This window comes from Melospiza melodia, chromosome Z, assembly GCF_035770615.1.
Source record: "Melospiza melodia melodia isolate bMelMel2 chromosome Z, bMelMel2.pri, whole genome shotgun sequence".
Taxonomy (NCBI): domain Eukaryota; kingdom Metazoa; phylum Chordata; class Aves; order Passeriformes; family Passerellidae; genus Melospiza; species Melospiza melodia.
In genome coordinates, this window is record NC_086226.1 from 7,555,943 (window position 1) to 7,583,736 (window position 27,794).

Sequence of the window (27,794 nt, forward strand, 5' to 3'; positions counted from 1 at the left end):
TCACCCTCATGGTAAAGAAAAAGCATTTTAAGCAGAACTTTCTGCATTTCAATTTACCCCTCTCACCCATCATTTGGACCCAATCCATCTTCTTTACTGCCTCACCACATTGGCAAAACCCCCTGAGCCTTCTCTTGTCCAGGCTGAACAAGCCTGGCTCTTGCACCCTCTCCCCTCATCACAGAGGCTTCAATTCCTTTATTGTCTTTGTTGCCCTTCACTGGACCTGCTCCAGTGTCTCCTTTTTATTGGGAAAACCAGCACTGAACACAGTGTGCCAAATATGCCTCACTGGGGCTGAGCAGCAGGGAATAACCTGGTCATTCGTTTAACAACTGTTCTTTTGGCTTTGCTAACCCCTACAACAGCAGCATCTCATGTAAACTCCCTACCAAACCAGGAAACTGCCTTTCCATTGCACACTTCAGCCATATTTTTCAGACCCTTCCATTCTCATGTGAGCACACCTCCAATTCCTACAATGAACAAGAAACAGGAAGATTTTCAAAAACTTTATCCCATCTTTATATTTCCTTCAAAATAAAAAGGCATTTGTATATCAGGTCCCATTGCTTTTCTGAACCATACATATAAAGATAAATAGAGTAAAACATACAGTTCTGGGATTTAGAAAGCTAAAAGGATCTTCTAGGACTGATTTATAGAAAGGAACAGACCCAGAGGTAACAAACTGCTTGAGAACAGGCCGCTCTGACACCTCTCAGTGGTTTCAGATAGTCCATTTTTCTGTACGAGCTTCCACACTTTTGACCAGGCCTTCTCCTAAAATCTCAAAGTCCTCCAGAATTGCCTCCACATTGGGAATGCAGACCAGCTCGTTGTTCAGAGTTGTCACCTTCCTTCCCCTCATGCTGGAGACCTGCAGGACACAGAAAACATTGCACAAATGGGAGCACCTGCTCAGAGTTGCACTGCAACCTCTGCCAGCCCCAAGCAAGTGAACCAAGTTCCTCTCCTGCCTTGTCACATACAAACCTTGCTACACCCAGTTCCACAAGTTTCACTTCTCAACACTATCAGTGCTCATTTTTAGAGCTAACAAAGTGCAAAATTACCCTTCCAGCCCCTTTTAGGGTTTACCCTGGAGCCACAGTCCCAAGAGTGTGAGGAAGTCACGAGGCAAAGCAATGGCCAGGGGCATGGTGGAATGACAAGTGTGCAGAGCCAGGGAAGGAGAAATAAAAAGGTGCTGGAGAGGTTACCAAGCAAAGCCTGGGTAAGCAGGGCACAAGGAGTGTGCAAAAGGGATCACAGCACAAGGTTGAGTAAGAGCTACTTCTGCTCTTTGGTGGGTGTCAAGACCTCAGGTGGGAAGGTATCCTTGGCTCCAACAGTGGCAAAAGCAGAACCCTTGTGTTTAACCCAGCCAGACTCAGCTCCGATGCAAGCATCTCCTTCTCTGTTTCACCACTGTGAATAACTGGGTTTCACAACAGCAGCCAGGCAGAATGGCCAATGCCCTCTGGCCGTGAAGAGAGGGGAGATAAATCACCAGAGACTGACAGCAGAGCCTGGGCTGCCAGCTCAGAGCCATGAGTAACCGGTTTCTTTGCGTCTTTCCTTCATAGAAAGCAGCATGAATCACTCCAGTGTGCCTCACACCTGGCTTAACCACCCTCCAGGGTTTGCCAACCCACACAGAGCAGCTGGAAAACAGCTCCATGCATCAACGAGGACATGGGCACTCCAGATCTAGGCTTCTTGGGCTGGGTATTTCTGGGAAGATCCCAAAGCCACAAGAATGGGATAGTCTATTTTCCTTATCAGTTCTCCTGATACTGAAGGCACTGCGGCCACATCTCTGTCTTGATTTCTCCCCTTCCAAGAGGCGACAAAACCACGACCTCCATTTCTCAAAGGGCTTTGGGGTTGATGAGAGTTGGACTCTCATCAATTACCATACAGAAAGATAAAAAGAGCTCTTCAGCTTTCAGGGTACAAAGGTAACACGACGCTTAAAACAGAGGCAAAAACTCACCTTAAAAGGCTGAGGCTGGAAGCTCAAAGGTTTCCACAGAACTGCAATAACTTCCCCTCCATGCTTGTCATAGAAGAACAAGGCAAGATCATCAAAGGCGTTCTGGAGAGAAAACAAACACAGGTTAAGGACAGTGATCCTTCAGTGACAACCCCTGAGTGTCTCTCACTGTGGTCCTCCATCAGCTGACCTGGCACTACCAAGCTGTACCTTCCCAGTGTCCAGCAACCATATCCAAGATTCCACAATGCATGAGACAGAAAGAGGCAGGCCCTGCCCAGCAGGCAGTCCTGCCACAGTACATCTCATGGCACCAAAGACAAACACAAAACCAGAGGCCAGCATCTCAAGCTCTGCAATCTGTGCAACCAAGATATCAAAGCTCCTTCTTCCACCGAGATAAACCCCATGTGAGCTGTCAGGACTTTATCAAAAAAGGAAACATTAGAGCAGAGGTTTTAAGTAATAACACAAAGTTCTGTGGGGTGGAAAGATGGAAAGCTCAAAGGAGGCACTGCAGCAATCTGTCCTCCTTGCCCCTTGTGCTTCAGCAGTGGTGCCAGTGAGCATCTCCTTTGGTGGTGCTGGGCAGCAGAGATCAAAGAGAGATGTTGCACAAAGGGATGACTAAAGCCCAGCCTGGCCTCCCCCAAGCCCACACCAGCTGGATTCCCAGGGCTGCAAGGAGGCAGATGAGCACCACAGCACAAGGAAACAATGCTGTGTGCAAGCAACTTCTTGAACCCAGAAGTCTGGCCCCACAGCTCATCACCCAACATGCTGATACCAAGAGAAGTGTACCCTGAAAGAAGCTGACCAAGACAGCCAAGCAGCTGCTCCCTGATACGTGTTTGTCTTGGTGGAGATCAATATCAGGCAACAAGACGTATTTAGCAGGCTGAGCAAACAGTCCCCAGCATCAGTACAGGAGAAGCTTCTGCACAGGGCTTCACCAGACTTGGAACAAACTATTGCCCAGAATACAGACCCTCTGCTCCCTCTTCAGCCTTCTTCTCCCTCACCTTAGTTTCCCAGCTTTTACCAAGAGAGGTCTCTGCTGGCATCATCGTATCATGAGGTTTTCATGAGGATGTGTACGAAAAGAAAATCATAATCAAAGACAAGCTTGGATGGGCTCTTGTATGGACATACCAGAATTGCAGTAGGAAAAAAAGGTAGAGTGGGTTGGTGCTACCAGTGATCCTAAAAGGTAAGGTGGCATTTTTAGAATACAGACCTGACAAGCAAGGAGAGGTGGAGTTGTCTGCAATCTTCAGAGACAGATTTGAGTTTGGAGTGTTGCTGCCCTCACAGAGGGCAACAAAAATCAGGTCATCAAGATGGAAAGATCCCAAGAACTGCCAACTCATCCCACTCCATGGGCTTTCACATGGGCAAGCCTGGTCAAGGAATTATTTCACCAAACTGGTTAGAAAAACCACTGTCTAAAAATACATTGAGAAAAAGGTAATCCACCCTGGCATTTCTGTACTGAGAGCAACGGGTTATGCTCAGAGCCCAGTCAACAGGGGAGACTCCTCTTTTTTTAGCCAAAGAGGGAGGGAGGGAAAGCTCAAGGAATGGCAGTAAAGTTCAGGGCACGCTGACCGCCAAGGCACAGCTTTCTGAAGCAAAGGGGAGCAGACATGTGAGAACCTGAAAAAGCCCAGCTACTCTGCAGGGCGAGGCCTCAGGGCCACGCGATGCTCCTTGTGAGAACAGTATTTCTTACAGATGCATCTTGCTGGACAGAAGCCAGCAGCATTTGCAGTAAAAAAAAATCTCCCAGGCTCAGCTAATTTCCCAATAAAACCACTGTTTGGCCTGATACCCAGCAGGTTTGGGTTTTTTTCCCCAAACAGCAGAGAGCAGAGGGCAGATGTTAAAAGGATGGCATCCAATTCAAAATCTCAGCACTTGTCCTGCTCCCAGCGTCATCCATGTGATAGTGTTTCAAACTGGCCCATGAGCTGTGGAGTTCTTGAGAAATGGCAGCATTAAAAGGGTCAGGTGTGTTAGTCACTGCACTCCTGTTTGTTCAGAGGCTTGGGGAGTAAAAGCAAACAGTTCACCCTCCCTTCCACATCCCACGTTCTCTGCCCAGTGTCACTGGACTTGTCTGAGCCTGCAAACACCTTCTTCCAGGAAAAGTTTCAGAGAAAAGGGAGAAAAGGCAGGGACTAAGTTTGTTCACTTCTCCAGGTGCTCTATCTTTGGTTGCAAGTCAGCTTCCAAGGCCCACAGAGATCGCCGCCATCAACAAAACCTACAGCTGGCTCCAACCTCACAGGGACATGGGGGACCTACAAGCTCAGGGCTACACTTTGGAGAGGCCTCATTGTCCAGAGAGAAGGTGTATGTGGCACCTGGAAGAAGATTAGAACAACCTCTTTAAGAAACCATCTGGGTTATAGGAATGAAAAGGGTGGAGAAATGTAGTGAGTAAAACAATGCCTGGATCTAAAATGGGATTACCAGATTAAGCACCTCCATCCGAAGCATGGATTTTGCAATGAGCTAAGTGAAATTTAGTTAAGTATCTACTAGTTGTTAGGTATCTACATTGTTAAGTATCTACTTGCTGCTAGTTAAGTAGCTACTGTTTAAGTATCTACATTGTCTTTTAGGGAAAGGATTTTTTCCATCTGACCCTTTATCCCCACATTTTTTTCTTGCTTCTACCAAGAGATTAGGCTCGTTGCATCACTGGAAGATGCTGGAAGAGCCTTTAAGGGAGGTCTCTGCACACAAAAATGTGTCCTACAGTACTATTTCTTGGTTCAACAGCAGCTCAGAAGGCAAATGCATCAATAAACACTTGCTCAGTGTTCAGAGAATTTTAAGTGCTCTTAGCAAGGAACCCACCAGTGTAAAACCTTATTAAAGCTACTTACTTCCAACAAAAAACTACTTATTTGTGGTTAACATTTCAAGGTTTCTGCCACCCTATTGTGACCTGCCCTGATGCTCCCAGGTATGTGACACAGAGAGAGCCTCCCCCACGACCCCAACAGAGCAAGGAGCACTGTCCAAGTAACCCCAGGCTGGGGCTACCTCTGTGACTTTCTTTTAAAAGACAAAGGAAATCCTTGGGTTTGAGATTCAGCTGATAAAAGGTTTCAAATTGCATTCAAACTAAGCAAACTTTTCCACCTGAGAGCTACGCAGCTATCCCTTGTCCGGGGGCTTGGGGGCAGCAGGAAAGAAATGTGGAAAGGAAAGAAGCCACTCCTGTCCTCCTGCCTGCACCAGCACAGATGTCAATCCACCAAATCATTGAGACAAAAGTCTTCTGTCACTTTCTACACGACAAACCCTGCAGAGGCTCTGGGAGGGCATTGCCAACACAGAAGAGATGCAGCCACAAGTCCCCTGTCAGCTCAGCCCAGGAGCACATGGGGCTGATGCCCCACTGAGCAAAGGGGCACACACACGTGTATCCACCCTCAGCCCAGAGCACTGTGCTAAGGGTCTGTGGCAGCTCTGCAGCCCTGAAAGCAGGTGATGGATTTCCTGACACCTCTGCCCTTCCAAAGGTGCAGATCCAGATCGGAAGCTTCCTGCCCAACATGAGAGCCCACAGAACTTTCTCAGCTTTTCCCTGTCTGCCTGGTGTTACCATAGGAGGACTCAGCCCTGTCAGTCAAAACAAGGGAGCAGACTGACCTGGAAAGATTTCACCAATTACAGCTACAACACAGGATCACAGCTTACATGTTTTAGGAAATAGAGAATTTTTATTATCATTAATTCCTTTCTAAAATGCAGTAGCAAGAGACGCATTTTTACACCATGGGAAGAAGAAAGGAAGGGCTCAAAGTCTCAAAGTCTTCCTGATAGGTCTTGCCTTAAGGTGCAAGAAATGCAAAACATTACTTTAGAGGGATGTTTATTGTAAAGCAGGAAACATTTTCCTGCTCATCCACACAGAAAAGATCTCACAAAATGGACAACTTCTCTGCCACAAGCTCTTCCTACAGCCCAACAAAGCTAAATCTCAGTGAATGACAGCACATCCCATCAGTGACCTGGTGAGACCAAAGACCCAGTAAGAAATGTGAGATCTGTTAAGAGCCATAACAGACAGGCAGATGGACATGGCACAGGCAGCTTCACCCAATGTACCCCACAATCAGTGAACAGCTCAGGGAAGTGACCAGAGCCTTTGGCTTTTGTGAGCTCCAGAATGCAGGCAGACAGGCATGGCAAGCAAATCCACAAGCCCTGTGTGCTCTGGATGGTCTCAAGGCCAGAGGATAGCCAAGTCACCCTGGAGCAAAAGCTGCACGGACTGAGCCTTCTCACACCACATCCCCAGCAAACACAGGAGTGCTCTGCAGCCACACAGACACCAGAACATAGATCAGCAGCCATGATGGAGACTCAATGGGAGCCTCATCCCAGACACTTAAATTTATTTAGCCTTGCTGCAGAATCCCCACCAGGAGCCAACCCAGGGTTTGCTCAACCAGGCACTCTGAGCTGTAGGTGGCAGTGAGGCTGCTGATGGGCTGAATCTCCAGGGAAGCCCTCTCTCTGGGATGTCTGGCACCTGCTTTCCCTCAGAAGTGTCTGTCTGCAAAGCCTTCTCATGTGGACAGGATCACAGAACAGGCCTTCTCTATCAGATCAGTTCTGGAATTGAAGAATTTGCTGCCTGAATCCCACAGCCAGCCTTTCATCTCTACCCAGAGCCTCCCAGGCACCAGAGCAACTCAGGCCAGTTCCTGCAGCACATCTCCTTGAAGCGGGAAAAAAATCAAGCAGTCAGGACTCAGCACCTCTTCTTTCATTTTCTACTCTGATTAAGCTCCCTGGAAAAGGCACACAGCAATCTTTCAGCTCCAGAGCACTACTGCCTTGCTAAACACTTTGACTTTAGAAGAACAGGGACAAACAGGCTGGACAGAAGAGTGGATCTCCTGGTTACCAGCCTCAACTAGGGGAAGAAGCCACTCCCTGCCCCCCTCAATTCAATCAAAACACCAAGGCATTTAAATCCTGTTTTCGTGTGGAAATCTCAGTAAAGGGCAGATGTTTCTTTTCTTCCCACAGAAGAACACAAAATCCCACAGCATCTGTGAGGCAGATGTCTCCCTTTGTTGCTGCAAACCCACCATGGCTGCACTGTCAGCCACGGCCACAGCCCCATTGCTCAGTTCTGTGGTTTGTGCTGTTAAGAGAGAGCAAATTACTCTGAATCAAAGCCAGTCAGTTCTGCGTCCAAACTGCCTTCTCATCCAAGGTTCTCTCAGAAGGATTCACTGCTGTCACCACACTTCTTTCTGGCACCAACTTCTTGCAGGGTTTGGATCACCCCCAGAGCTTCCAGCCCACAGGACAAGGAAGAGCTGAACACTGCTTAGAGCAGCAAGAGCCAGGGAAGGAGAAATAAAAAGGTGCTGGAGAGGTTACCAAGCAAAGCCAAAGTCAATGAAAAGGTTTTGCCTTGAAGCAACAACATCAATACACTGAGAGATGAAGTCAGATGATTTCTCATGGAAGGAGTAGCTTGTATTGACAGCTCAGCATCAGCAGCTTGCAGTGGTCCTGCAGTGCAAAATCAGCTTCTGAGGCATTCCAACTTAACTGGATACAACTGAGTTCTCTGAGACCATGCGCAGCACCACTTCTGTGATTTTTTCAGGAAAATAAACACCTGTTTGCCTAGAAAAGCAGATATTTACCAGCTCCTTCAGGACTGCCCACTACTGATTTGGATGCTATGAATGACAAGCAAACTGTTACTGCAAGATATCTCCAATATGATAGCCACAAGAGAACAAACAATATCTAAAAGCAATAAAGACAAAGAAAAGCCTCCCAGATAGAGATGCTGAGGCAGATTTCGGGCTCTCTGCCCCACAGCTCACTCTTCAGAGAAAGCTGCAACCAGTTCCTGATCTGTTCCCTCCTAGGAAGCCTCATGTCAAAGAACAACGGACACCAAGAGAATCAACACTGCTTCCAACAAGCAATGTGACCTTTGCTCATATGCATCTTTCTTCATTGGGATGTCAGCATATTGGATTTAGGAGCAGCTGTAGTTTGCAACCTGAGCAAACCCAATTCCCAATCTATTATAACCTGTATTAATAAAAATGGCAGTAAAAAGCAGTAAAGATTCAGGCAATTTGGATGTCACTATTGACTGGACCATGTAAATCATAACTGCCTGAAGATTAATGAAAGCTGCCTTCCAGGAAAATCTTTTCTCTACCTTTCACTTCCAGAGCCACTTACTGACATCAGCTTGTCTAGATACATAAAAGTAAACCCTGTAAACCTCAATGAGTTTCCTGATTGACTGCCTCAATCTACAGCCAGACCTGCTGCAAACTTCCCCAAAGAGACAGCTCTCCCAATCAGCTCATCCAGCATCCTCCAGTTTCTCTTCAAGCAAGCATTCTTCTTTCTTTCAGGCTTCCATGAGAGTTGCTTAGCCCTGACCCCTTCAGAGATACAGAGGCTCTGTCCCCATGCATCTGCAGCACCTTGGTAGCTGCTGAAAAACTCAGTTCAGCAATAGAACCCACTTCTAGCATGAGGTAGAGAAGTATTTCACACTTTAAAAACTCCATTTTCTACTCACATCTGCACCTCTTGGCTGAGGTTTCCTGGCAGCAAGTCAAACATTCATCACTGAAAAGCAAGGGACAGGTCTTGATGTGACTCCTCAGACACCAGAAAGGAAAGTGAAAGAGCAAACAGTTCCAAATCTGCTTCCTCCTCCCTTTTAAAACCCTTGTGAAGGATGCTTCTCCCTTTCCCTCTTGCCCAAGAAATCTCCCAGTGCCCTCTGCATGGAGGTCCACCTTCCTTCTCAAAGGGAGGAGAGCACTGGGCACCTCCTCTCCCAAGTGTCCTTCCAGGTGAGGAAGCAGTGCTTTTTGCAAGGAAACTGTATCACAATTTGGTGGTCTTCCTCAGTTTTATGAAGCCTTTCACACATCCCTGTCTCTCACTACCCAAGACATCCCAGGCTGCTGTGGGTGACAGGAGGACTAAGCTTACACCTTGGCAGACCTGGCAGCTCTGCTGAAGGCACAGCAGATTCCCATGGGCACAGGTTATCATGCACTGGGGCTGGCAGGCAACCTGGGGGATAACAGAGCTGTGCCCAGGATGAGGAAACCTTCAAAGAAACCCTTGCAGGTTTTCTTTGCCCAACTCTTAAGGTACCTAATTAGGGGAAAGGAGAGCTTGAACTGAGAGGGCCCAGAATCTTCCAGCCTAAACTGGAGTTTCAGTTCAGGCACCACTTTTTCAATGGTGGCCAAACATTGAGGCAGGGAAGTAGGAAAACCCTATCTCTGGAGACAGACAGCATCCAGCAGGACTGGGCTCTGTGCAGCCTGCTCCAGCATGAAAGCTGGCTCTGTCCTGAGTGGGGAACAGGGCCAGAGACCCCCACAGGCCTCTTCCTGCCACAGCCAGCCTGGATTCCCCTGCTTACAGTTCTGACACTGCTCAGAGCACTCCTATCAGTAAGGGATGATGGCAAAGGCAGGCTCTGAGAAGAGGGCACCACAGCCCCACCTCTCTGCACAACCAACACTAACGTTTAACCCAGCTACCACCCCTGAAGCTGGGAAATGCCAAAGTGCCAGGTGCTGCACAAGTGCAAAGCACAGGCTGTCCACATCCAGGGAGGATCACTGCTGTCATCCAGGACTTTGCATATCTCCCCAGCTTGACAAGGCTTTGGCTTGGCCTTATGGTGGAAAAGAACATGGTCTATGACTTTGGGTACTGATGTTCTCCATATTCCCACATTAGCAACTTCCTCTGTTATTATGCATGTGGCCAAACACAGAGAGACCACTCTGTAACCAATACTAATCTCCTCTGGCTCACACAACCACTGGCCTAACAGTAGAAAGCTTCCTGGGACCATGTCATGGATACCTGTACTTCCCTCCAGAAATTGCATGTGGCTACTGCCCATCATGCACACCAAATGGTGGAAGAAGTCATGAAAAGTGAGTTAACTAACTGAAGACAAATGATTTAAAGACACTTTTGTGCTGACTACTATCTTCTTCAGCAAAAGCTCCTGGTGGTTTCTATCTGAGCTCACCCTCACATCACAGCAGCACTCCCATTTCCATGCAGGAGGTGGTGTATTCACCAGGACTTCTGCTGGAGAAGCAATGCCCATCCCATGTAAATACCTAAAGATGTCACCAGCCATGTCCTGCACCATCAGCAATCCAAAAGCCAGAGGGGAGCTCCCCCTTGGGTGCCCCATCTGCCTCTCCAACAGGCCGTGCTTACCCTCAGCTCCTGGAGGTACAACTGCACAGGGTCATAATCCACCACAGGAAAGAGGATGTTCATGGCAGAGCTGTTCTTCACCACGCCACGGGAAACCGATTTCACCGGCCGGTCCACGCTCTCCAGGAGCCGGGGAATCTGGCTGGGATTCAGGTGGATCAGGACATCATAAAAGTCCAAAGGAGGGCGGAAGACCGTCTGCAGGGAGAAACAAACAGTGCTAGTCAATACAGGACACAAGCAGGCAGGAGGGGTAAGAGAGGTTTCCCAAGTCCTTGTCTGCATTTTGTCTCCTTCTTCTTAGGAAGCAGTAAACCAAAGACAAATCTTTTGTGAGATTCATGTTACAAGTTTGCCACAGACCCCAGGAAGCCTACCTGAGTAAATGTCAGTGGGGTGGGCAACAGAGAGAGGGACAAAGAGGTGAGCTGAGATAGATAACTGCACTGCACATGGCACAGCCTCAGGATGAAGAGGGGAATCAAGAAGCCAACAGGAGCTGAACAAGACACAGGGGACAAAGGAGCTGTTTAATAATGGGCTGGTGCCATCTGTCCACCAGGACTTGCCCCAGAGGGCAACAGCATCTTCCATCAAACAGACAGAGGGTGAGAGCAAAACTCCATTAATGGACGGGAGCAATCCCAGACACATAAATATTTGGAGAGGCTATTGGATACAGCTGTATTAAAATGGAAAAAACTTAAAACTACATGTATATTTTCAGATGGAACAAATGATGCAGAGACATGAACAGAGGCGTGGGACACTGCTCATCTTGGCACTGGAAGAAAACCCACTGCCTGGAATTGGTTTACAGCCAGGCCAGGGAGAACACACATGAAGAACATCAGTGACCAGCACTGAGTCAGTCCCAGCTCTGCTCCACACAGACCTCCTGTCCCACCCAGAGATCAAGTCCATGGCTTCCTGTGTGTGCCCTGGGAGCTAACCCATGTGTGCATCTTCATGACAGCAGGCATGTCCCCATGGGACCCACATGCAAAGGCAAAAAAAACAGCTTGCAGCACTCTCTTAGATACAGGAGGCAACTGCAGAGGAGCCAACTCTAAAGTAAACTGGAAAGGCTTTTCCCTCATCCCTTCCCCAAGCTCTGCTCTCGAAACATGTTTATCCCTAAGGAACATCATAGGCTCCCATAGGGAGGACACTGGCATAATTCCATGGCAATGAGAAACATTCCCACTGCAATGGAAGGGAGGAAGGAGGAGTCCCAAGGAGGCTGAGTCAAGGTGTTGGGAGGCTGCTCTGGCCAGGTGACAGTTTGTTTTAGAAGCTAATCACCCTCAGCTCACAATGTGCCTCTCTTGAATTTCAGTCTAGGGCCAGCACTGTGACTGCAACACACTGGCCATGCCTCATTCCTTCACAGCCCTGTAACACACACTGCTGCTGCCTCAAGTACATCCTCACCTCATAACACTTCCAGTGCAAAATAAAGCAGAACAGAAAGCAGTATCAGTAAGTCCTTTTCATATTGCTTAACCAGAAAAAAAATCCCACTGTATGTGCTGTTTCTGGTTTTGGTTTTCATTTGAGGTTTTCTGTCCCTAATGTGAACCTGTCACATCTAACCACTGCTTGGCTTCTTTAGTCTTTTGAGATTCAATCTCCTGGTTCACTACCTCATACATCAACAAACTACCCTTCAAAACACATGGATCTCCCTTCAAAGGGCAAATAAATATACATCTCTAAAGTCCATTGCATTAATGGATGTTTTAGTTTACTTAAAGAATGAAATCGCTGAGAAACTCAAGAGAGTTAAACTCCATAGGGGCTTTACTCCTCCATTCAAACCAAAATAACATCCTCCTAAAGTGCCTGTCCTGCCAAAACCTCCAACACCCCAAGCTTGGTTAGAGTTGAGCACACAAGCCAGATTTCCACAACTATTCCAGAACAGTCTCCCAGAGGAACCATTGGATCATGTCATGGACACACAACTGATTTGGCACAGGAATATTGTGGGTTTGCACATGTCCCAAGAAAACTAGAGAATACAGAATAAATTTGTCCTAGTCACCCCGAGCTGCAGTGCAGAGCTGGGTCCCCCAGAAGCAGGGGGGCACAGAGGGACACCAGCCTCCCTCCTCCCATCCCTGCAGCTTTACATCCCAGGGCAACCCCATGGCCACAGCCTGAAACCTCCTAACACATCCCAGCAACCACCACCAAAGCCCAGTCTGCTCGGCCAGAGCCTGAAAACCCTTGTCCCCAGGGGTCACCTTCACATCCTGGTCACTGAGTGGGTCCATGAGCTGCTCCTCCAGGGCACGGAGAGACTCCGAGGCAAGCAGGACAAGGCGCTGCAGGATCTGGGCAGGGAGGGAAGTCAGAGGGTAAAACTTGGCAGTCTTGGATGTAACAGAGACATCCCTCCCTCACGGGGCTCTAGAGCTGGCTCCAGCACTAGGAGCAGAGAAGTGCCCCAAGCCAGCAGCACCAGAGGGAGGCAAGGGGACAAAGGGCCCAGGTCACCTGTGCCGAGGGGCGCTCCCGGGTCCACATGGAGCTCCACTGGTCCTTGGGGGTGGCCAGGAACATGACAGGGAGGCGAGAGCGTGATGCTACAAACTTGTTCTTGATCTCCGTGCAGTCAGAATCTGGAGAGGGCAGGCAGACAGGTGAGATGCTCTGCTTGCTCTGCTCCATCCACAGCCCTCTGATCTCCTCACCCACATCATAGCCAGGGAAAGGCAGCCCAACAGGATTTATCCTCTCCCATCCTCTGATCCTATATTCCATTTGAAACCAGAGCTCCTTCACCTCGGACTTGTGCCTCTCTCCCATCAGATGGACCTTTGCTCTGAACCCACTCAGGTGAGCTCAGGCAGGGTAGGTACTGAGACTGACACAAGCTGGAAATTCACATTATAAGCTAGTGACAGTTTGTGTTATCCAAAGAGTGTTTTACCTTTTGTCTTTTATTTCCCCTCAAGTGGGGAAAAGCTCCTTAGTTCATTAAAATAAGTTGGAGGGCACTTTGGAAAATATTAGTTTTCAAAACCCATTCTCTCACAGACACCTTTATTTTTTTTTATAAATCAGCTTTAAAGCTGGGGGTAACTATCTCCCCCATCCCATGACTTTGCAGAGCAAATACAATCCCATGGTCTCCTGAGGCTCCAGCCTGTACCCAAAAAACAATCAACAGACAAAACACTAGAGGGCAGGAACAGACTGCTTCAAAGACAACTCCACATCCAACACCACCCACGCTTGTCACAGATTTCAACAAGAAGACCAGAAGCAGCAGAGCATCATCACTGAGACCCATCTCTTTAGAGGCAGGCAGGGAAGAAAAGGAAACCACACATGGCACAACCAAACCCATCCTGCAGGCACGTGAAACATAACAGGGCAGGAGCAAGGGAGTGGAAAGCCTCCTTTTGATAGTGCAAGCTGTGATGTATCCAAGAGATGTGGAGCCAGGCACTGACCAAGGAGGGCCCAAGAATCTCATGGTGCAGCTCTCCTACCCACTGCCTGCTCACCTGTGAGGCCAGTGTTCAGGTTGACTATCAGAGGGTTGTTTTTCCAGTCAAAGGTTGCCAGCAAGTTGAGGAAGCGCAGGAACCCCACCTGTGGAGAGCTGCAGGCAGGACAAAACAGCTCAACATCAGCATTTGCTTCCCTGGCAGCAAGAAGGGCTGCACTTGGGGTGACTTAGTGAAGGCCCAACCCACATGCAGCCCAACAAGGGATATCTGTGATGGGAAAGGGAAGTTCAGAAGAAATTTGAGACACTTCCCCTTCTCCAAATCTCCAGGCAAAGTCTTTTCACCCTTTTCCCTCATTCCTCAGGAAAAAGAAACCAGAAAAACGTGAATCACTGTGTCCCCCCAATCCCCTCCCAGCTGCCCAATCTTCCGATGCTCTTCCCACCCAGACTCCTGGGTCTGGAACAAGGAGGAGGTGGAAAGAGGGCTGCTCCCATCTCTGGTGCAGGCCTGAACACCAGCCAAGTTCCCAGAGAGCCTCTTCCCCTGTAACATGACGCATGCACAAAGCCAGATAGCTGGGAAGATGGGAATTCTGTTATTTTAGGAGACAGGAAAGCATTCTAGGCATCAGACTGCTGTTCCTGCTACTTTGGGAAAGGAAACTGCACCCCAAGTGCAGGGCAGAGTAACCTTTTGACTCCATACAGAAGAAAAACATTTCCTTTAACTTCATTTCACTTCCTCTGGGCCCCATAACATCTGTCTGCCAGCAGCCAGCATTTACCAACACACGGCTCCATTCAGATTTCAGGGCCCAACCCCTCATTCTTCCCTTGGAAGCCTTCGCCAGGAGGGAGGCTGGAGCTGCCATCACCACCCTGACATCCTTCCTAGGGAGCCCAGGAGCCCCAGCATGCTGGTAGCCACAAACACAGCTCTCACCCTGCTTCTCCTGGCCACCACCCCCAGAACAAGGGGCCTCACCAGCCCTCCAGAAGGCACAAGACACCCTGCAGTTGCGCCACCAGCACCTAGAGGCCACAAGGACACTCACTCCCAGCCTTACCTGCTCTCCCCTTTTCTCTGCAGTGCACAGCATGGGGAAAGCCACAGCTCTCAGTGCTAAGCATCTCCATCTCCTCTGAAAATTCCCAACAGGACTTGGGACAGTATTCTGGCAGCACAGGGGCCTCATGCTCCCTGCTGTGAACCCTCCCAACACTTCTCACCTGAGCAGCATCCCACCCTTCCTCCATGGCATGAAATGAAAGGCACTAAATCCCCATGGGGCCAGCTCCTCATCCTCACCTGGGTGGTGTGAAGGGGGCTGGGTGGAGGAAAAGAAATGCCACAAGCAGGTCCACACACTCCTCAGAGATGCTGTCGCTCAGGAGCTGGGCGCTGATCCAGCGCTTGGCCAGCCGGGAAGTGCTGCCAAACACAGGGTGCTGCTGCTGGAGCCTGTGAGGAGGGACACATGCCACTGCTCAGCCCACACACCCCAGGACCCACACTGGCGTTTGGTGAGAAAGAAGAGAGGGGCAAAAATCTGCAAGGAACACTTACACAGCATCACAAGCACAGAGACTTTCAGCAGATGCTGAGATGTTGGGGGAAGAAGGGAAAATGCTGCCTCATGCTCCCCTCTAAACATGCTGCATTTGTCTCCTCACACCAGTGACTACAGCGTGAGAAGTGGTGCCACTCACACCCACACCCCTCCCTTAATCCTTCCAAAGAGCCTCTCACAAGGCCAGGTGAAGGGCCACCTCCCAAAGCAAGCTCCTCTACCCAGGAGGGATCCAAGCTCCTCTACCCTCCAGGATCCAAGAGCACCTCCATGCTGGTTTCCAGCCATGTCCCACATTCTGACCTCTCAGCCATGTCCTCACATTCTGACCTTTCTGCCTCACTTACCCATGCAGTGAGCTGGTTAGATAGGGCAGATGCAACGTTTCCAGCTCCAGCTGCCGAGATTCCTCTGTGTCCTGGTACTTCAGCATTCCTTCTGGAGTGACCACTTCCTTCAGGATCAGGGGCTCCCGGTGGTAGGCTACTTGGAGACGGAACACGTAGCCATCCTGAGATGGGACACAAGGCAAAGTCAGGCTGGGTGGTGACGTAAGCAGCATGATGTGTGTTATGTTGCTCCTCAGGGATACAACAGCAGCATCCTGACATCAATGCACTCTCATCACACTCCTTCCTAGGCCTACCATCCAAATATTGTTTTTGTCCAGTGGGATCACTGCCACAGCCCCCCACCAGCATAAAGTCACTGCCACACCCCCCCACCTGAGTAAGGTCAGGCCTGGGGAAGGTTCTGGGGACCCCCCTACCTTGTACACGTCAGTGTGGGTGACTGCAGGTGTGCACACCAGCTGGTGCTGCTGCCGGAGGAGCTCAGCCAGCTGGAGGTGGAAAGCGGCCTTGATGCGCTTGATGGCTCCTTTGTCCTGTGGCCACTGGCCACTGCCTTCCATGTGGCAGATGACTGGGGGCAAAGGGAGAGCAGGAGGTCAGGGAATCCCACCCAGAAACAAGATGCTGGATAGGGGTGTCTGGAACTACAGGTTACAGCATAAGGGCAGGAGGAGACAGGGTTCTGCTCCTGCCTGTAGCACACCAACACAGCAATAACAGAGCCAGGATTGATGCTTGCCTCCACTTCCCTCCAACAGATCATCTCCCACTCACATGTCACCCCACTTACCCTTCAAAGGTGTTATGTAGGCTGGGCAGGGCTTCTCCTCCGAAGGAAGCAGAAAGTGCTTGCTTCTCTTATGGAAGGAATAAATTGGCTTCATAGGAATGGGAGGAAAGACCTGAAAGAGAACAGCCACCCAGCAACTGAGAACAGGGAGCAGAAACCTCTTGGCTATGTGTATCCCCTCACCCAAACCTCCCACACCAGCAAAGCCCTCCAGTACAGAGGGTTTGGTCAGCTTGTGCACAGCCAGCCCAAAGGATGGAACAGCAAAGAAGAGGCACCATATTGCCTAAGGGCTCTCAGGAGCCACAAAAGCAGAGAGTGGCTCATTCTCCTGGTCCTGCCTCACCCCAGCTCCCTGCAGCCCCCCAGCTGTGGCCCTGGCCCAGGACACTCACGTCTGTGTAGCGGAGGGCTGGATGCACACCCTGCACCGCCGTCACCGTCAGTGGCAGCTCCTTCAGGTTCCACAGCTTGCGGCTCAGGTCATCGTAGGAGCAGACAACGCTCACCATGGCCTCCTCACCCGTTCCCCCAGCCTGCGGACACACAGGGAGCCTCTCCAAGCACCTCTCCTGCTCCTGCACTCACCTCGCCTCCCTCATGGGCTGCCAACCAAGTTCCAGCACTGCCACCCCAGGGAGCAGCTTCTGGCAAGAGTGCTCAGCAAAATGGGGAGGTAAGAAAGAGAGCAAAGACAAGGGCAAGGCTGTCTGCAACTCTCCAGCAGCCCCAGAGGCAAATAAAATTATTTCTTTTGCAAGACACTAAGGCAGCACCAAGAGCTGTACTGCCAGCAGTCACTATAGTAAAGGAGAAGCCAAGAATGATCTGGGAATAAAGGGATCATACATTGGCAAGGTGAGAGCAGTGCTGCTGTCTCCCCAGCAGTTACCATGACTCCAACAGAGGCAGCAGTTAATAGAAAATTCCACTGACTACATCCTTAGCCAAGGCAGAGCGCTGGCAAATGGCAAAAGCAAAGATAGAAAACATTCGAGCATCACAGGAACCCTGTGGAGGGCAGCAGAGAAGCACCAGAAGGACAACTGGTGCTGCCCTTACTGCTTCCACCTCTCCAAGTAACAGCAGAGCAGCCTGATCTGTCACATTGGTGACACCAAACCACCCAGCTCAGAGGCAGCTGAGTCACACAAGGAGCCAACCTGCCTGGAGTTTTCCAACCTGGGCTCTCTGGCAGAGCAGCAGCACCCTCTGTGGGTGTGCCACGAACCACCAACCCCATCTTGATTCTGGCTGCACCCTTCCTCTGCCTTCATCCTGCACATCCTCACACTGCTGGCTCCCCAAGCTGCCTGCACACAAACAGCTGGAGGAGCAGGTACCCCTGCACCCACCACCCACTCAACAGCAACCTTCTCCTTTGTTCCTCAAGGACTGGCAACAGTGGAACCCCTAAGCACCCCTCAGGCTCCAGGAAAATGCATCCCCTGTTAGACTGGGGTGTATCAGCCCTGCTAGCCCCAGATCAGTCTGAAGGGACACAGCACACAGACCCTCCTGCCTCACCACACAACAGCTGTGAAAACCAGCATCTCATCTCAAATCTGACACCCAGCTCTGCCCAGACCGCAATCGGTTCTGGCACAGGAGACCCTTTCCATCAAATGTGCACCACTTCTGAAAAACTTGAAAGGAAACAATTTCTTCCTCCATCCAACAACCAGGTAAAGAGCTGGTTGTACTGATGCCTTTTTGGGACTACCTACAAGCAGAGCCAGACAAAATCAAGGGAATAAAAAGGGCCTTCAGGCACATTTTCAGGCAGAAAAAGCCCTCCTCAGGGGCTACACCCAAAAATAGTATGGGTTTTCATACTTTCTTAAGTTTGGTTCATTTGCACATTAGGGGTTAATCTTCCAATTACGGCTTCAGGTAATGAAGACATTTACTCCAAGTTTGCTCCCTTTTGTTTGCATTTCTCAGGGCCTGAGATAGTAAGGTATCCTTGATTTCCAGGCCTAGAGAGGAATTGTTTTGTCTAACTAAAATGTGAAGACAGTAGCTAACACTCTATATGGGGTTTAGAGTTATACACTAAAGAAGTGCAGCATTACAAATATATGAAAAATATTAATACTAAAATCCTAAGGCATCAGTACAAAAAGACCAACAAAGTGTGCCAAAGTGCTCATGGCTCATCTCCAGATTTTAATTTCACAAGCTGAAAAGCAGAAGTTGTAAGGAGGGACATTTCCCAGCCTCTGAGATGCATCTTTTCTGTCTGAAAGTGCAGTTTTTTTGTTTTGGCTGCACATTCAAATGGAGCACAATCTAGCCCTTTGCAATATGCCAGGAAAGATCCTTTCCCTGGGTTTGCCAGCTGGACCTAAGGGATGGCACCACAGAACTGCCTGGCCCATGTCCTAACGGATGCAGCCAGACAAGCACTGTGGGACAGTAATATGTGCTCAGGCATGTGGACAGAGGGACAACAGCAGTGAGAATAGGACAGTAGGGTGCTTGCAGGGGAAAATGAGGTCTGGGGGATGCTAAAGCAAGAGGAGTCAGCAGTTTTGCACTGGCTACCATGAAAGACTTGGCAGATCCTTACCCCTACTTCATTCTCTTGGGAACCACCCAGCTGCTTCAGAGCCACTCAAATGACCTCCCTACAGCCCTTCCCTCACTGCTTTTCCTGGAGAGAGCCCCAGCCCCACGGGGAAGCAATCATACCTCTTTCCCAGTCTTGATCACAGATTCCAGCAGGGCTCCTGTGTAGCAGATGGAGGACTCAGGAATATCTGCATGGCTATGTAGGAAAAGACAACAGAGCATCACAGCTACGACATGCCAGCCTATTGATCCTATTGACACTGCGTGGGTCAGCCCAAGAATGAGCAATCCCTCTCTAAGGAAGATCCTGGTGAAAAGACAAATCTCTGTGCATTCCTCCCTGCCCAAGTAATCCACCCAAAGTGACCAGCACTTGTGCAACTTCACAGGATGCAAAGCCAAAGGCACCAATGTGCAGCCTTTGCTCACAAGACCCATCCTCAAGCCAGGACAAAGAGGCACAGGCAAACCCTCTGTGCAAGAGGCCCTCACTTTTGGCAGATAAACTGCTGTATAAACTGCTGCAGAGGCATTCCAATGCCATAGAGAAGACACAATCTTGTGAACCACTACAAGGTCTTAGAGGATTTCACAAAAATGTCCTGCAAGGTTCAGACAGCTTCTCTTCCAGCTCTGAGGAGTATCCCAGCATCCCATCCACAAGGTAAGGGCAGGACCATGCTGCCTCCTTGCCCTTTGCACTACATCCAGCAGAGGCTACAGCACCAGGTGCCCACCCTTCCCACCCACTTTTGGGAAGCAGCTCACAACATTAGGACAACTAAAATGATCTCAAATGATCTCACAAATCTGAAACAACCCACAACACCCCAGAAAGCATGAAGCTGACAATGGGTCACCAGGGACAGGACACATGGCAGGAGTGACACATGGAGCGACCCACAGCTGCTGCTCAGTGCAACTTACAGCTTCAGCAGGTGCCTGATGATCTGCTCAGGAATGAGGCGCTTCTGGCAGGCAGTGCTGGCCTCCCACACCACAGCCTCACAGATGCTGCCATCCTGGAACCGACGCAGCTCTGACTTCTCTCCCCAGAATGTCCGGAACTCCAAGGCCTGTGGGGGAACATTGACCAAGCCAGCACAGGGACACGGGTCATTTCCAGGCCAGACAAAACCTTCCCAAGATTACCAGCCAGCCTCCCAGCTGTGTTCAACCACAGCACAGCACCAGCTTTGCTCTTACTCAGCACAAGCAGGGCTCCCCTCACCTCAGGGTGATCAGCCTGAGGACCCTTCTCCAGCGTGCTGGCAGCAAACTCTGGGACAAAGAGGAGGCCAAACGTCAGGGGTCCCATATCCTTGTGTTTTGGGGGGTCAGCATCAATTGGCCACTGTGGGAAAATGAGGAACATGAGGCACAAGGAGAGATGAGGTTTCTGGAGCAGCAGCTGCTGGGATATTGGGGTGCTAGATGAACCTCCTGCTATGTCCTCCCAGGGGCCCAGACAAGCACAGACACGGCAAGTCTCATCTAACAGGTCTCCCCAATTACAAGAAAAGCTGTCTTCATCCTTCCTCATTACTGGACCAGAGCTTGTGCCCAGACCAAGCAACACAGCTGCATCCCACAGCCCAGTGCAGGGCCTCAGGTTCCATATTCCCACCAAGGGAGACAAGCCTGTCTCCTTCCCCAGTGAGCACAGATGCCCTCCCTATGCTCTGTAGTGCCATCAGAGACATGTGAAACCCTACAAGCTGCAAAGGGTGCAGTGTCATTGCCAAGCTGCCTTACCTCGGGGATCTGGGGCAGGGAGTGAGCCACAAGCTGTGCTCTCTGGGACAGACCCCGTGCCAGCAGCGAGACAACGAAGGGCAGGGCTGCAGCCACATAGTTCCCACCCCGATCCATCAGCTCATTCAGCAGCTCCATCTTCTTGCAGGTACCCTGCAGCTTGGAGACATGCTTCAGGCTACAGAGAAGAAGAGAAGCTGGTCACCTACCTCTGCCACCAAATCCTTTCTGAGAGAGGGCTATGTTAGAGGATGGATGAAATGGGGAACTGAGGGTCCTAGCCCACGATGGGTGCTGCAAGAATGCCCTCTGGCATCTCAGGAGATGCTGGTCATTGTTTCCAAGGCTTAAACATTGCTCCCCTCCTCTGGGAAGCTATCTAGACAGTAAAAGTGGAACAGCCCAGTACAAGGAGGCACCAGCGTCTATCTCAGAGCTTAGCAGAGCCACTTCCCACCAGGTACGTTCAAATCTAACCCGGACCAAAGCCAGCAGCAGCTCACTTGTCTTTGAGCAGGCTGCCTCAGCACCACCCCACCAGCACAGTGAGACTCACTGGAAGATGTGGTCAAAGGTCCTGAGCATGGGCTTTGGGGTCATGAGCAGCACCTGAAAGCCATCCACCATCCGGTCATCCAGAATCTCCATGGAGCGCTTGGCTTCCAACTGGACCTGAGCAAGGAGGGAAGGCAGTGCAGGAGCATGAATGCAAAGGGAGAAGGAAAGCAAGTCCCTCCAGCAGCGGGCACTTGTGCTCCCCCATCAGTGAGGGCCAGCCCAGTTCCATGGTCAGCAGCACACCCTGATCCCAGTCTCTGTCCTTAGCATGAAGCCAAGTAACAAACTGCTCTCACTGCTGGCCAGTCTGTCCCTTCTTGATATCCCTGACATTAAGGTGATCCATTTTTTTTCTCTCCTACAGAACAGCTACGTCTGCTAAAAAGCTGCTTGGCTTCACCCAAAGGTGCACACAAAGAGGGAAACAACTTTCCCACACCATTCGAGCAAGACTGGCAAGGCAGTACTACATTTAAGTCTCCTAATTCACTTCCAAGCTTCAAAATTGGAGATGTTAAAAGCTTAGGAAACCACAATGAATGCTGTCCCTTGGTCCTAGATCCTCCTCAAAGATACCTAACCATCCTCTGTGTGAGCTCGCTCCTCAGACAGCACCTTAAGAAGCCACCACAACCTGCTCAGTACCTGGTGGTATTTGCTGGCAGTCATATCAGCACAGAGATTGACCAATCCAGAGGGATCCACAAAGACCACTTCAAATGCTTGGTGGAAATCATCCAGGACAGGCTGGAAAAGCAAACACAGTCCTTAGTGCTACAGCATACCCCAAAACTGTTGCCATCTGCCCTCCCTGCAACAGGCACATCCTACCCCCAGGAGCAGTGGCAATACAGACAGACTCAGGCACAAGACCCCTCAGAGGGCTGCTTACCAGGGAGGGATCAGCATCCTTGGCTAGACTGATCCCTGTCACACTCAGGTCAGTGGTGGCTGTGGACAGACAGGAAGGAACAAGTCACACCAGCATCCACACCTCTCCCCCTGGTGACAGTGGCATGGTTACATGCCAATACCACCAAAGTCTAAAAACATCAATAGAGCTACAATACAATGCTGGCCTCCACCCTATGATTAGAACTACCCACTGCAAGCTGCACCATCCAGCCTTGCTCTGTTGACATCTCCTCCTGTCCATCCCACCTGCAGGGGCTCAGCACAAAAGAAAAGCCACAGTGGCCTCTCTGCCTCTTCCCCCACTATGTGCAGAGACAGCAACCTTTCCTGGTCCAGAGGGGCCCCTGCAAACTCACCCAGGAATTGCAGAGTGCTTCTCAAAACCTGGTAGCCACTCATCATTTTCACAATCTTGCGCTTCATCAGCAGGTAGGCAACAAGCATGGAGACCAAGAAGCCACTGAAGCACCCCAAGCCCTGTGAAAACAGAGGTACCACAACCCCATGGCAGCACACAAATTAGGACGGGGCCCCCATGGAAACCTAACACAGCTCAAAGCAAAGCCACAAGCCACCACCCCACCCACCAGGACCAAAGCACTACCCTTGTGCCACAGGAAGGAGAGCAGGCCAAAGGCAGGTTAGCCAGGTGAGCAGAGCCCACCTTGGCACAGAACATACCTTACTGAGCTGCCGCTGGTTCAGCCAAACTTTGAGGAGGGCCACGCCATCCTTCATGCCTGGGAAGTCCGTGGCTGCATTAGACAAGAAATGCAGGTGGGAGAGCATCACTGTGTCACAGAGGATGGAGTTGTTGTAGTGCGGGGTCGGGGGCTCAGTGGTTCCTGTGTGGAGAGATGACAGCATGCTGAACCCAAACACCGACCAAAAACCTGAAGGGCTGCAGTGAACCCACCCACAGGCACTGGGGGCAGCCTCTGCCTGAAACAAACAGCCTGATGTTCCCCCAGCCCCAGGCTGCACCTTCTTTGGGGGTGCTCTGCTCCATGAACCAGGCGGTCCGGACGTTGTTCTTGCTAGGGTAGAAGCGGCTGGGTTTGAAGAGATCCGAGGTGGGACAAGCATGGAGTCGGACAGTGACAACCTTCTCATCCTTGCCTGTAAGCACCCAAGGGGAGAGGTACAGGAGGAAGAGGTGTCAGAGATTAAACTGTGAAAACAAAGAGCATCCCCAGCCTGGGCAAAGGCAAAACCTCCTTCCCAGCAAAGTTCCACAGCTGTGGAAATCATGTCAGAGCAGAGAGTGACCACATCCCAGAGCCAGTGATGACCTTGAGGTCACACATCTCATACCCCAGCCTCAATCTCCTCCCCACTGCTCAGCCTGGCAGGCTCACCTGCCCTGGCCTTGCCATGCCACATCTGTCCCAGACCCCAACCCACTATCTCCTGAGGACTGTGGGAACAAGCAGCACTTAGCAGCCCATGCATCCCATGTCATCTCATTAGGGAAGAGACAAACTGCACACAGGTTCCTGGGGAAGGCAGGAGGACAGTGGGGAACAGGGCTGGGGAGAGCAGGAAGGAAGGGCAGTGCTAGATACAGGTGTGGTTTGTAGGGTTTACTTTCTTACTCCCTGAAGTACCCACAGGATATGCCAGCCAGTGAGGCCAAGGCTGGAGAGCCCAGCCAAGCACAGGGGAGAGACCCTGAGGACTAGACTCTGTGTGAAGAGAGAAAACAGCTGAGAAGCACCCAAAATTTAGCACCAATTGTGATGGCACCCTAAGACCCATCCCTCTCCAAAGGGGCATTAAATGGTATCATACCACCACCAGCACCCTCCACCCAACACCTGTACCCAGTCACACCCCACACCAGAGCAAGGCTCAAGTGCCACCTTGAGGCCTCAGGAGCAAGATGGGCTTCAGATGGTTGCTGTTCATGTAGGCAAACTTCACACTGCCAAAGAGCTTCTCCTTGGACAAATGCTGGGCAATGCGGGACAGGTACAGGGCTCTCTTCCGGTGGTAGCGCTGATTCAGGTTATCTTTGTCCTGAAAGATTTCCTGGGAAAAGAGGGACAGGACAATGTCACCTCACCTGCCTGCCAAGTTCGGTTCAGCCCAAGGCACCCCTGCACCCACAGCTCTCCCTGGCCCCACAGGCAGCCCTGTTTCAGCCCCAAGGAGCTCCAAGCTGGTCAGGAGCTTGATACTGGCTCACCGAGCTCCAGGACTGCAGGAGACAAGAGCAGTCATGCAGCCAGACAGGGTGTGCTTGGTCTCAAGCTTTTCTTGCAATCAAGTCTGGGCAGCAAGAGGAGGTTACCAGGCTCCAAACATCTCCCTCCCTTTAACAGTCTTGGGAGCTGTGGTAGAAGTGCAATTGGGTACAAAAACAGACAGCATGCATCTCCCTGGCAATGTTCCATCCGGGCAGAGAGAAGGAAGATCCTCATGAGGAACTATGATCAAGCAGCTGCTCTGATAGAGCAAGGGCCAGCCTACACTCCCCAGCTCCTTGTGGAAGTCATCCTGCATATCCAGATGCTGCCACCTCACTGAGGAATGGAGTGGGCAGGGCAGGGGTCATGGAGGACAGGAGAGGACAGGGCTCTGGCAGGGTCCAAGCCATTTCGGAGGTGGCACGGCCAGACTCACCCGTGGCATGGTCACTGCAATGTCCACGTTGATCTCTGGCCTGACACAGGTGCCCAGCAGGTAACTGCCCACCACCTTCAGCTCGGCTGGGGGCACGAAGTGGAACCTTCCCTTGACGCTGAATGGCACCTGCAGGAACGGGACCTTCACACCCTCGGAGAGCCAGGCCTGGTCAGTGAGCTGGGAACAGACAGGACACACAAAGCACTCTGAGCACCAACAGCAGCACACGTGCAGGGACCAAGAGCCCGCTCCCCACACAGCTGCACAGAATCTAAAGACAGTGTCCCTGCTTTTTCCTCGAAGAAAAAGCAAATTATTATTTTTTCAGCCCCTAAAGGAGACAGTCCACGAGTAGCTGTGCTTGCAGAGCAACAGCAGAGCCTGCTTCTGCTCCATCCAGGACAGGGGTGTTGCCACCTCTCCCATAATCCAGGAACATACTTCAGTTTCTGGGGTCTCTGGGATGGCGCTCAGCAGGCTGTTAATTTCATGGAGGAAGGCATCGATCTTCTTCTTCTTTTTGTCCTTCAATGTCACCTCCTTCAAAAGCTCCTCAATCTGTAGGGGGAAAGGGGACCATCAAAGGCATCTGTAACACTGGAAATGCTGCTTTTACCTTGTCCTCCAGCACCAACCATAAGCCTGCTGCAGAGGACAGCTGGTGAGTTGGGGGACACAATAAACTCTCCTTAAACCCTGCCTGTTCCTGCCATTTTCGGTGAGTGCTGGATTGCAATCATCTCCAGCCTAACCAAAAAAAACTCTGACGTAATTCACACAAGCACAGCTCTCAGGAAGGCAGTTTGTATGACAGAGAATCAGCTGCAGGAAACAATCACACAGATTCCCACCACAAACCAGGCCCTGGAGATCCTGCCACTGACAGCAGCAAGTAGCTAGGAGATCAAAAATGTTCCTCATAAAAATCACCAATGTTAGAGCCACCTGAAGGATGGGATGCCATACATCCCATGCAAGCTCAAGGAGTGGGCCCGTGAGAATCAACTAGACACCATGTGCAAGATGTTGAATCCAGCTTGGGGTATGAGCAGCCGTGCCCAGAAGGGCTTGGGGGTGCTGTGGGTGAGAGGCTGCACATGGCCCAGCCATGGCACTCCCAGCCCAGAGAGCCAAACGTGTCCTGGGCTGCACCCAGAGCCCCGTGGGCAGCAGGGCAGGGAGGGGATTCTGCCCCTCTGCTCTGCTCTGCTGAGACCCACCTGGAGCCCTGCATCCAGCCCTGGGCTCCCAGCACAGGAACCACAGGGACCGGCTGGAGCCAGCACAGAGGAGCCACCAAGGTGATCAGAGGGATGGAGCAGCTCTCCTATGAAGAAAGGCTGAAAGCATTGGGATTGTTCAGCCTGGAGAAAAGAAGTCTCTGAGGAGACTTATTGTGGCCTTACAGCACTTAAAAGGGCTACAAGAAGGCTGGAGAGGGACTTTTTATGAGAGCATACAGCTATAGGAAAAGGGGCAATGGCTTTGAACTCAAAGAGAGTAGGTTTAGATTTTAAAAATGGGACGAAATTCATCCCTGTGTGTTTGCACAGGTTGTTCAGACAAGCTGTGGATGCTGCATTTCTCAAAGTGTTCAAGGCCAGGTTGGACGGGGCTCTGAGCAACCCAGTGGTCTTGTGGAAAGTGACCCTGGGTAGGTTGAAACTAGATGATCTTTAAAGGCCCTTTCAACCCAAACTGCTCTATGATTCTATGGTCCAGCTGCCAGCTGATCTTCCCCTAACACAGCCCCAGCTCATCCCCGGCTCTGGGCTCCCCCCGCGGGGCAGTGCGCGGCCCCCCCGGCTGACCTGCAGGCGGAGCAGGCTGGAGTGGAACAGATCCTCCGTCTCCTTCAGCTGGGTCAGCTCCTCGCTGGTCGGCGGCCTGTAGAGCTCGGCGCGGCTCAGCTTGGCCGGCTGCGGGGCTGCGGCTGCCGGGGCAGCCCTCTTCCCCCGCCGCACCGCGCCCCCGGCGGCGGGCTCCGGGCCCTGCTCCGCCTCCTCCGCCGCCTCCGGAGAGCCCTGCGGGTAGAACACAGCACAGCATGGCTCGGCTCGGTTCGGCCCGGACCAGCCCCGCGATCCCCCGGCCCGGACCCGCCGCCTCTCACCGCCATGGCCGCCGCCCACGTGCACCCCCGTCACCACGTGCGGCGCCGCGCGCCCCGCGGCCGCCGAGCGCCGCTTCCTATTGGCCGCGCAGGGCGGCGCGGGGCTTCCCATTGGCCCCGCCGCCCATGCCCGCCCGCTGGGGGCGTAGCCGCAGCGCCGCGCTGCTTCCGCAGCGATGGCGGCGCCGCTGGCTGGCTCCGGGGGCCGCGGGTTTGCCGAAATCGCCGCCTTTCACCCCAAAACTGCGGCTCTCAGGGCACTGTGACGGAGTTTCGCCTTCAGGCGGGCGAGCGCGGGGCCGCCTGCGCGCCGCAGATCCCGGTTGTAGTATCTGATGCTTTATCGGGGTGGATATCCTGGATGTGGCCTGCCGAGAGCCTGAGCCGGCCTGGCCTGGCCGGCAGGAGCGGGCACCGGGAGCCAGGAAAACCCTTCTGGCCTGGAGGAGCGGGCACCGGGAGCCATCATCCTCCTGGCCAGCTTCCGCGGGGACTGGGAAGGACAGCAGGAGCCGGTGGCATCCTACGCGCAGAACACTGCAGTGGGAGGAATATCCCCTTCATATAAATGAGATATATAGGCCTTTACAAAAGCAGCTCTGTACACCGGCTCCGATCAGATTTGGGTTGTCAGGGCATTTAAAAGATCATGCCATGTGTGTCCCTGAATAGGAGGACACAGATGTTGGACCAGGTAATTTGAATTCTCTTTCCAGCTTTTTGGATAGCTACAGTCAGTTAATTCACTTCTCGTCACACTGCCATGACACAGGCCTGCTGTGTCTCCAGTGGGAC

The 27,794-nt window shown here is 51.4% G+C and overlaps 1 protein-coding gene across 1 annotated transcript; it reads right to left on the reverse strand.

Moving 5' to 3' along the window:
* Window positions 1-499: 499 nt before the first annotated feature.
* Window positions 500-27,111, reverse strand: NOL6 (nucleolar protein 6). Its single transcript, XM_063180731.1, has 25 exons — window positions 26,698-27,111; window positions 25,328-25,444; window positions 24,884-25,063; window positions 24,121-24,289; window positions 23,243-23,377; window positions 22,940-23,103; window positions 22,615-22,735; window positions 22,236-22,294; window positions 21,989-22,090; window positions 21,342-21,457; window positions 20,786-20,963; window positions 20,262-20,384; window positions 19,958-20,106; window positions 19,151-19,226; window positions 16,852-16,992; window positions 16,457-16,568; window positions 16,083-16,237; window positions 15,661-15,824; window positions 15,052-15,204; window positions 13,795-13,892; window positions 12,779-12,903; window positions 12,526-12,615; window positions 10,277-10,474; window positions 2,000-2,101; window positions 500-880 (listed from the first exon to the last, which is right to left on the reverse strand). The coding sequence occupies exons 1-25, from the start codon at window positions 27,109-27,111 to the stop codon at window positions 731-733; spliced, it is 3,591 nt and encodes a 1,196-aa protein (XP_063036801.1). The 3' UTR covers window positions 500-730.
* Between the last annotated feature and the right edge of the window lie 683 nt (window positions 27,112-27,794).

Bases quoted from the DNA above. Each gene is read 5' to 3' on its own strand.
- NOL6 (XM_063180731.1), bottom strand. From the start codon at position 27,111: ATGGGAAGCCCCGCGCCGCCCTGCGCGGCCAATAGGAAGCGGCGCTCG. The intron at 22,736-22,939 runs GTATGTTCTGTG...CTGTTTTCACAG, and splicing joins ACCAGCGGCAGCTCAGTAAG to GGCTTGGGGTGCTTCAGTGG. The intron at 12,616-12,778 runs GTGACCTGGGCC...CTCCCTGCCCAG, and splicing joins GGGAGCGCCCCTCGGCACAG to ATCCTGCAGCGCCTTGTCCT.